This window comes from Chenopodium quinoa, unplaced genomic scaffold, assembly GCF_001683475.1.
Source record: "Chenopodium quinoa cultivar QQ74 unplaced genomic scaffold, ASM168347v1, whole genome shotgun sequence".
In the NCBI taxonomy this organism is placed as follows: domain Eukaryota; kingdom Viridiplantae; phylum Streptophyta; class Magnoliopsida; order Caryophyllales; family Amaranthaceae; genus Chenopodium; species Chenopodium quinoa.
Genome location: NW_018743987.1, coordinates 2,870,972 through 2,881,257, shown reverse-complemented (window position 1 = coordinate 2,881,257; position 10,286 = coordinate 2,870,972). Strand labels below are relative to the sequence as shown.

Genomic DNA, 10,286 nt, shown 5'->3' with positions numbered 1-10,286 from the left:
CAAAAGTTCTCCACAAGATTTGAACTCACAACTTCTAATTCAAGATCTAAATGTCTTACCACCAAGTTATGTGATTCTTTATGTAATCTTTTGAATACAAAATATTAATACATAGCAAATAATAATATGAATAACACATTTAATTACAAGAAAATTAAATCATAAATTGCAATGTATATTAATGATCAGTTAGTTTCATGTTATAACCCGGGCATCACATGAGCCCAAAAACTAGTTCCTTTTTATTTGGTGTTCATAATCATTCAATATACATTTACCAAAATAATTATTTCAACTTATTTAAAAAAAGAAATAAAAAATTTCAACTCCTTTTTAACTATCTTTTAAATGGAATATTATTAGATTTTGCCAAAAAAAATTATAATAAATTGATTCATATAATAGATGTTAAAAGAAATTACTTTAAAACTCACTTTATTATTATTATTTTTTTCCAAATACCTCTAGCTAATATTTTATTTCAATTTAATATAACTTTGTTTATGAAATTTTACTATTATACGTGCATATTATCACAAATTGATTTATAGAGTATAGTATAGCTATAAAATAAATGTTGTGTTTTAACGTACAAATGATTTTTTAGATATAAAGGTGATATATTATTTGTAATTTTATGTATATTTGCACTTTTGCTAATAATTTTAGTGAAGATATTAGTTTGTTGTTCGATTGATGATGTTTATTAAAAATGCATTTATAAATAAGTATTTACTAATATGACCACTATGCCTGATGAAAAAAGTCCAGCCTGAAAAATTCTCGAGTTTGGACAAACTTAAAAATCCATTTTTCAGATAATTTGTTGCTTTGCCTATTAATATAGTTTTTTTTTTTTTTGAATAACCTATTAATATAGTTTATGACATTATAATTTCTATATATTTGATTTGAATTTTATTTGTTGGATATAATTAATTTTCCTTAAAAAAAAATTAGAGTTATCGTGCATGATACGGACTTTAAGCTATTCAAAACTAATCTTGAGTTTAATACCAAAAATTGGAACAATTTGGTCCAATTTCGTTTCTAGACCCGCCGGTTCTTAACCGGTTCATATTCCAATTTCGGGTCCCCGGATTTTTTGCTCACCCCAGCCCTATCTGCACACATTCATGTACACTTGATGAGTTGATGGCGGAGGTCCAACTACTAGTAAGTCAGGTAACTCACGTGAATCTCTCTCTCTCTCTCAACCGTTATCCTGTCTGCTTTCTTCTTTCTCGCGCGTTATACTAATCCCAGTACTCCAGCAGGACCAAAAATTGTAGTGTTTCAGTCTCCAAATAGTGATGTTTCCTAGAATCTTTTTATTCATTTTCGGTAAGCTCTCTTTTTCTTCTCTTTTGCATTTTGTCCTTCTTTAAGTTTTTCAATTATTTATTTTTTAAATTTATTCTCATGCTGCTTCAAATTTTTAAGGGGATAAATTGGTTTTATACTCTATCATACCTTGTCACATAAAATACCTTTGGGTTTAAGGTGTAGATGTAAATATGTAATACGAACCTCCTGATAGTTTGTGTATTGTATCCTTAATTAATAATATGATCAATATGATGCTAAGTGAGTTAATGTGATATAAAAATACACAATGTAACACTAACCTTATCCAAAATTTATTGCCTTCCTCCTAAATCTTTGTTCATGTCATGATGTCTTTTAAGCCTATTTGGTACCAAAATGCATACATGGAAGTTATTTGAGGATTGAATTGAATTCTATATATTTTCCTCTGACTCAAGCGCGGTTTTAAGAGAACAGAGCATGAAGAATGTGTTTGATTGATTTGGAGGAAAAAATATTTTAAACTTAGAAAGAAGAGAGAGAGAGGATAGGAAAGGAGGAAGAGATATGATTTGTTTTATTTATTTTACTTGAATCTTGTCCAAGAAACAACTATGTTAAAGTTTGAAAACCAAACATAACAAGTACTTTTTCTTGCATTCCATTTTATTCTTTTTTACCTGAGAACAACATGAGCAAAATTTACATAATAGTCCATGAATTTTTAGACATTCCCTTCTGCTTGAGAACAATACGATGGCCAAGTTCGTAGTAAACAAATCTGCAGGTCTACATTTACCATTTCATTTCATTTGTTTCGACGTTGGAGTTTTAGATACTTATTTGTACCATGAAAATCTTGTGCATATTCTTAAAAATTTGCCAATGATGCCTCTTTCATTACAGGATTGGGTCACATTATATTGGCTTTGTGTACCTGAGCTTGTGTTTACAAAAAGAGTGGAAAGAGATAGCGTGTCTGTGTACGTTATTAGCCTGTGAACTTACCTGATGTTTAAAAGGTCACTAATTAGGAATCCGAAGGCTAAAGGCTTCAGGGTACAGCATGCTATCCAAACATGTTTGCTGACTATATTCAGTATCTGGATAGTATATGAGCTTAAGCTCCTCCTGGTCAATGTTAACAGTAGAAAGACTGGTCTTATTTCCTCTGATGATTCGGAGAATAAGCCAAAGTACATGCCTAATAAACAATCAAAGCTGACAAGAAAAAGCCTTATTCGAGTTGAAACTGTAGTTGCCAGTTTTCAAAGTGATAAGGATGAAGAAAAAGAAAGGAGTTCCGAGAAAAGTAAGGACGAGAAGTGGGATGATGGAGAAAAGGAGAAAGCAGAAATGAAGATGGAAATGTCGAATCATGAGATTGGTGAAGAGGCTGAGACTGCGAATCAGAAAAATGGAATCTACACAGCAGAGGATATCAAGGAACAGTCAGCATTGACATTTGCAAGAGGAAGGGATGAATTCGAGTCTTTTGAGTATTCTGAATCAGCTTTTGACCAAGATGGAAAAGATGATAGTTTCAATCTGGAAGTCATGGAAGAAACCAACAGAATAAAAAATATTCCTCAAGAGGAAGCTGATCAGTGACAGAATGGAAGTAATTTGGTAATTACAGCATTGTGCCTTCCTTTTTTCTTCAATTGCTAATATATTCGTGCTTGTTATTCAATAGGATTCAGTCTCATTAGAAACTGTTGAGTTTTAATAGTTCAGAGAAGTGAATGACCAATCAAGTATAATATATATCCTAAAGATTTCTAATAAAATGTATATCATATGTATGTATTCAGTCATTCAGCATAAACTCCTACTGACTGTACGTCTATCAAATCTGTGTTTCTCAATTGTTAAAATAATTACTTCGAACATGGAAAAAAAATCATGGTACCATTTGACTGCTGATTATTGTTTTTAAGTGTACGTTTCCTCCTATTATGTGATTGGTGTTGGTAGATAATGCTCTTAATGCTTTTTTCTGATCTTGATATGTTACTCTATGATTGTAGTTTCTATTGACAAAATTTCATTCATCCTTGACCTGTTATGCTTGTAGTCTGCAAGCTTGGTGTTATTTTGCAATTGACTGGACTATTTTTAACAGTTATCTTGGTGGTCATTCTTAACGTAAGGGTCATTTCTGAAGTCATACGAACCATTTTTGTTTTGTTTGTTTGTTTGTTTTTTTTTTTCAGCTTCAGATGTTTGTTCTATTTTCAATATAGTACAAACTGATTCTTAGCCTCCTAATTTGATGGACTGTGCATGATTATCTATATCGACAAGCACAAAAGTCAGTGATCTCACCTTCAGCGATTCAGAGAAATTATAAAGTTTTTCTTCCGTCTCATATTTTGGCATATAATTTCCTATGAGGTAGCCATATTATTAGGTGAAGAAACAGAAAGCTTAAGCTGCTGTTATTTAGGACAGATGCTCAACAAACAGCTATAGCTAATCGACTGCCATAGCCCATCAAATATCATGCACACAACTGCATTTTGATATTATCAGTTGTCCACCCTACAACATCTTTACATCATGATTTGAAGCGAGGAATATGGATAAGTATTCAACCCATTTAACCAAAGATCATAAATTACAACAAATTCCTTATTAGATTCAATAAACTGTCTAAATCAGTCTGGTAGTCACCTGAAAATGTCTAAGCTGTCATATTCAATATAAAAACCAAGTTTCCTAGTGACCCAAAATGCAAATCCTGCCATTGCTAAATTTTATTCATGTTTACATGAATGCCAAAGTGCCAACTTTCCTAGCTTTTTGTTAGCTACTTTTATACATCAGTAAAAGCTACTATAATGAATTCTTCAGGTGCTCTATTTATGATCTAAGATAAACTCTAATACTACTGTTGACCTTACATGTTTTGATGATGACTCAAGGAACCTAAGCAAACCTATAACAAGTTTAACTTTCGGTTTTAGTTTTGATTTATGACAGGTTTGTGCTAGGAAATTCTTGAGTGAGAAGGGAGCATGGAACAAGATCAGAGCTAGCTATGGAAGAATAAAGAAATCAATCAAGTCGTGTTCCTTGAAGGGAACTAAAGCTCAAGAGTTTAAGCTTCAAAGGAAAGTTCCTTGGGTGAGGAACTGCAGCTTCAGAGTCGAACCTTCTCACAGTATCAAGGAGTCTAATGTAATTTATCTTTACTTTAGGCAACTTGTATTTATGTTAAGTACATTACAATTGATAGGATTTAAGTGGATTTAATTTAATTTGATAAAGATTTTATTTTCCATATTTTAACTTGTTTTAATTTTATTTCGAAAAATATCTTTTTAGTTAAAAAGATTTTCTGTTTTAATTCTATCCTATTATTTTGGAAAATCTAATTTGGAAAATATTCTTTATAAACGACTGTTTAACTTGGTCAAGGAAGTTGAGAGAAAATAGGAAGCAGTAAACCACTTCCTTGTAATGTGCTCAGCTTGCTGCCCAAGCATCCACGAATTGCACTTCCTTAGTTTAAGGAAGTTGTGATTAAGTGGTGATTAAGACAACTACGATTTAACTGCCAAACTCTTTTATAAATAGCCTTAGTTTTTAGTTGGAAAAACACACTTGAGCATTACAGTCTTTTAGCTTTTGAAAAAGTCATAATCCACTTAAATCCTTGAGTGTCTTTGTACTTAGCAATTTAGAGTTTAATCTTTGAGTTGTATTGGGTTAGAGTTTGGGGAAACTCTAACAGTGTTTTATTGCTATGAGTGAAGCAAGGAGAAAGAGAGAGAGTTTGAGAGTTCGACTGATTGAGGGATCAGTTGAAGGGAGCTTAAATTCATAGAGGAACTTGAGTTTAGAGTCTTAATTTGTAATAGGTTGCTTGCCCATTATTATTAAGAATTGAGTTTAAAATCCCTTGTGGTCGTGGTTTTTCTTCTTGATTAGGGCCAAGAAGTTTTCCACGTAAAATCTCTCTTTGCACTTTTAGTTTTTATTTAAGTTCCTTTATAAATTCCGAAAAAATTACCCTAGTTCCTCTACAATACAATTCACCCCCCCTCTTGTATTGTTCATTCGAGTCAACAATTGGTATCAGAGCCTGTTCCTCAAAGAAATCAGGAAACCCTGACGAGTTAAGTTCCTGGAAGCAACATGAACAATCACGAGAAACTGGAAGAAGGTTACTCTACGCAGCGTCCTCCTAAGTTCAATGGGAAGTTCTACACCTATTGGAAGAACAAGATGGAAATTTTTATCAAAGCTGACAACTACCAAGTTTGGAGAGTTATTGAAGTTGGTGATTTCGAAATCACCAAAACAGTTGGTGAAAATGAGGTAGTACCTAAACCCATGTCGGAGTTTGATAAGGAAGATTTTGAAAAAATGGAAATTAATGTGTTTTGGGGTTTTTTGTACGTACCCAAATGGAGGGTGTGTACGCCCCTCGGGAGACAGATCTTCAATGCAACACTCGAACGGCCCGATCACCTCCGACAATCAAGTCAGTGACCAAAATAATGTATTTCAGAGAGAGAAAATAGAGAGAAGAGAGAGTAATTGTGGGGGGCATTGCCCTTGGTGAAAGAATTGGATCCCCTGAAACTGATGTAATGATCAGTATTTATAGAGTATTGGGATATGTGCCTCTTCGGTTATTTAACCTAGGTAGATTGGCTTCCCACCGTTTTACGGTTTCTAGGGTTGTGGGTTTAAAGCCCATTTTCACCCTTCTATCATTGAGTGACACGTGTCATGCTCTAATTGGCTCATTGATCGCTGAGCTTGCGGACACGTGCCGAGGTGACATTGGTCCACATATAGGGGGTATTTTTTACCCCCAAACATTAGCCCCTCGGAAGGGGTAATTTCTTTTTCAAGAGGAATTACTCCTTTCGAAATCAGGGCTTTATTTTCCGCTTGTTCAAAAGCGCTATGGCGGCATATGTCTAGTTCAATAAAAGAGAGATTTGATTAACTTGGAAAATTTGATACCTTAAATGGTATGATATTTTCTATGTTAATCAATCATAATAATGATTGCCGCCTGAACTAGACAGATGACGACTTTAACTTCTTTTAGCCCCACTATGGTGGTCATATGACCTTCGGGTGACTTAGAATATTTTTGAGACGTTTGACATCCCATAAGGAAGGAGGCAAATGGCCGCCTGATAGGGCAAGAGGCAAATGGCCGCCTGGGGGCAGGAGGCAAGTGGCCGCCTGACTATTCATAGGGAAGGAGGCAAATGCCGCCTGGGGGCAGGGGGCAAATGGCCGCCTGACCCTTCACTGGGCAGGAGGCAAATGGTCGCCTGACCCTTCACTGGGCAGGAGGCAAATGGTCGCCTGACTCTTCACTGGGCAGGAGGCAAATGGCCGCCTGGGGGCAAGAGGCAAGTGGTCGCCTGACTATTCATAGGGAAGGAGGCAAATGTCGCCTGGGGGCAGGAGGCAAATGGCCGCCTGACTCTTCATAGGGCAGGAGGCAAATGGTCCCCTGACTCTTCACAGGGCAGGAGGCAAATGGCCGCCTGACTCTTCATAGGGCAGGAGGCAAATGGCCGCCTGGGGGCAGGAGGCAAATGGCCGCCTGACTCTTCATAGGGCAGGAGGCAAATGGCCGCCTGGGGTGTTTGTAATCCAATTACACTCTTAATGTCCTTCTACCCCATTGGGAGGACTTGTATAATTTCGGAAGGTAATCTAGGTTAGAACTTTGGTCGATCACCGGCTGATGTCTTTTGGACATCCGGTTCCCGAAGATGGTCGTTCTTTAGATTACCCAGGTGAGGCGGCTATGAGTTTACCAATGAGGTCGTTCAATTTTTGCCGCCTGCATGCATACGTAAAGAAAATGATAGAGTGCTTTCTGCGACGATTGCACCCGGAGGGGTGTCACCGGACGCCATATTTCACATTGGAGCAGACGAATTTACCAAAACGTATAACCATCCGGCCATTAGCCTCATGTCCTTTTCAAGACGGTTGTATAGACATTGCACAATCTTTTTTCCCCAATGGGAGAGTCTGTGTAATTTTGGAATGAAAAGCCTAAGTAAGAACTTCGGTCGGTCACCGACTGATATCTTAGGATATCCGGTGTTCCGAAAACTTAGTCGTTCTTTAGATTGTTCTGGTCAGACGGCTATGAGTTGACCAATTTGGTCGTTCAATCTTTGTCGTCTGCATAGGTACGTAGAGCAAGCAAGTAGGATGCTCTCTGCGACGATCGCACCCGGAGGGGTGTCGCCGGACGCCATTGTCCATGTTGGGACAGACGATTTTTATGAAAAAAGCAACCATCCGGCCATTGGCCTCTGGTCTAGGTTGAGATCGGCTATATAGCCACTAAGCGGTTTTGTGCCTAGTTTAGTTATCTGGCCATTGGCTGCATGTCACTCAGACGTTGAAATCGCTACTAAGTTTCAAACTTAGTTTATTATCCGGCCATTGGCCTCACGTCACTTGGACGTTAGTTTAGCTACTAAGTTTCAAACTTAGTTTATTATCTGGCCATTGACCTCACGTCACTTGCACGTTAATTTAGCTACTAAGTTTTCAACTTAGTTTATCATCCGGCCATTGGCCTCACGTCACTTGGACGTTAGTTTAGTATCTACTAAGTTTTTAATTTAGTTTATTTTAATGCATCAACATTATTTAGAGGAGAGTAAGTCAATGTTACCTCAAATATTCAATACTTGATGCTTAACCCATGTAATTGGGTAGCTTAGCCCTTGAAGAACCTTGGAAGGCCGACTGCCGAGCTTAACCAAATGCGAAGGTTGCTTAACACTTATGCCGCCTGACCATTATACTCCCAAAGAGTCGATCTCCCATATATGCATGCAGCTTCTCATACTTATATCGGTGAGAGTAAGATACTCTTGAGGTGATGTTGCTTCACTTATATGAGAGAGCAGCTTCACATTATTGAAGTTCTTTAATGATTATACAATGTTACCTCAAATATTCAATGCTTGATGCTTAACCCATGTAATTGGGTAGCTTAGCCCTTGAAGAACCTTGGAAGGCCGGCTGCCGAGCTTAACCAAATGCAAAGGTTGCTTGACACTTATGCCGCCTGACCATTATACTCCCAAAGAGTCGATCTCCCATATATGTATGCAGCTTCTCATACTTACATCGGTGAGAGTAAGATACTCTTGAGGTAATGTTGCTTCACTTATGTTTGGGTCCAATTTAGTCAAAATTGGGCCTAAGCACTAAATGATCCAATTAAAAGCCCAAGGTCAAGGTTCAACCCTCCAATTGCATAGAAGTCAAAGGTCAGCCCACAAAGCATGCCAATTGGGCTAAGGCCCAACCTCACCATGTATGATGAGGTATAAAAGCCATCATATTCACGTTCATATTCATATTCTGATTCATATGCTCCTTCTTGCATTCAGATATATTCCACAAAAGCCTCAAGCTACAAACTCTCTTGCATAGTGTCTTCCTTTTACACATTGTACTGACTTTAGCATCGGAGGGGCCTTCCTCGGCAACACCCCCGAGGCTAGTTTACGTGTGTTTACTGTGCAGGAAACCTTCGGCCCAACATAACTTGGACCGAATCCAGTCTTCTCCATTTCAGCGGACCTTCGGCAAGGTCCCATTGTTTTCACCCGAAACAATTTGGCGCCGTCTGTGGGGAAGACTTTCAAAAATCTTTAAGCCAAATTCCTAACCAAGATCATCTTGCAATTATCTTAGCAGCCATGGCTAAGAACCGCAAGAGCAAAAGCCTCCGTCAAGGAGCGGGCGAAAAGCCTAAAACCCCTACACCATCGCCCTCGCCGGACCGGAACTCTCCCAAGGGTGCCGGCTCGGGGGGAGGATCATACAAGGAGGATTCCCTATCTCCTGTAATGCATGACTCTCAATATAGGCCGGACCACTCTCGGTCTAGCAGGGGTCAGTCTAATCATAGGACATATTCAGTGTCCCAAAGCCAACCATCGGCTGCGCGGCCTCATTCCCACACTCGGCCGAGGACCCCTTTGACGGGGCCCAGTTCGGAAGAGGTGGCAAGAGCGCTGGCAGTACTCATGGAGGCAATGAGGGCGCAGAATATGCCACCGCCTCGTGATCGAACTCCTCCGCATACCCGGCATCAGCGGAGGAAGTTAGACCATGACGGTGGGAAGCTTCCTTCCTTCCGGGAACTGGAAGAGTGGGAGGAGGATTCTTGGAAAAATGAAAAATAGAGGAAAAAGAACCCTCAAGTATTTAAAGGATCCTCATCCTCAAGACCAGAAGCGCATAAGAGCAGCAACTCAGCTTCTCGGCCAGAATCTACTCGCCGAGAACCTGAGACTGTTCGCAGAAGCGTCCTTGACCGACTCGGTGGCCAGGAACCGAGCGTGCGTAGTCGCCTCTCGTTCCCTGCAGCCGAGGCCCAGACTTCCCAGCCAGGGACGAAAACCACTCCTACCTCTCTAAGAGGGCGGAGCGCGGTCCCTTCGGCCAGGAACAAGGGCAAGGCCGTTATGCTACCCGCTAGTTCACCATTCGAGCAATGGATACTGGAAGAGCGCGTGCCCACGGTTAAAATACCGTCGCATATCACATATGACGGGACCACGGATCCGAAGGACCACGTGGCCTCGTATGAGACTCATATGCATCTTTGCCCCAGGTCCGAGGCGACTTGGTGCAAATATTTCCCAACCACTCTCAAGGGGGTCGCACAAGCGTGGATCTCCAAGGGAGTAAGGCAAGGCTCCATAACAGGTTGGGATGATCTGTCCTCCAAGTTCAGGAGCAAGTTTTCCACGGCAAACCGCCGAGAGAAGACTACCGCAGAGCTCATGAGTCTGCAACAGGGGGAAACCGAAAGCCTCCGAGACTACCTGACCCGTTTCAGTAACGAGTCATCAAGCGTCTCCCAGCTGGACCAGGGGTTAGCTGTTTTTGCAATGCAGAATGGCCTTCAGCCAGGAAAATTCCTAGACTTCATGGTCATGCATACCCCGCAGACC

At 39.5% G+C, this 10,286-nt stretch overlaps 1 protein-coding gene across 2 annotated transcripts; it reads left to right on the top strand.

Moving 5' to 3' along the window:
- The first annotated feature begins 773 nt into the window (after positions 1–773).
- Positions 774–4,551, top strand: LOC110690152. Of its 2 annotated transcripts, XM_021866981.1 has the most exons (3): positions 774–1,344; positions 2,215–2,937; positions 4,294–4,551. In XM_021866981.1, the coding sequence occupies exon 2, from the start codon at positions 2,320–2,322 to the stop codon at positions 2,917–2,919; it is 600 nt and encodes a 199-aa protein (XP_021722673.1). In that variant the 5' UTR covers positions 774–1,344; positions 2,215–2,319; the 3' UTR covers positions 2,920–2,937; positions 4,294–4,551. The 2 variants fall into 2 exon arrangements, with proteins under 2 accessions (XP_021722673.1, XP_021722672.1); XM_021866980.1 differs by lacking the exon at positions 4,294–4,551 and having other exon boundaries at positions 2,215–3,234.
- Positions 4,552–10,286: the final 5,735 nt, after the last annotated feature.

Coding starts and splice junctions, on each gene's coding strand:
- LOC110690152 (XM_021866981.1), top strand. CDS start 2,320: ATGTTTAAAAGGTCACTAATTAGGAATCCGAAGGCTAAAGGCTTCAGG.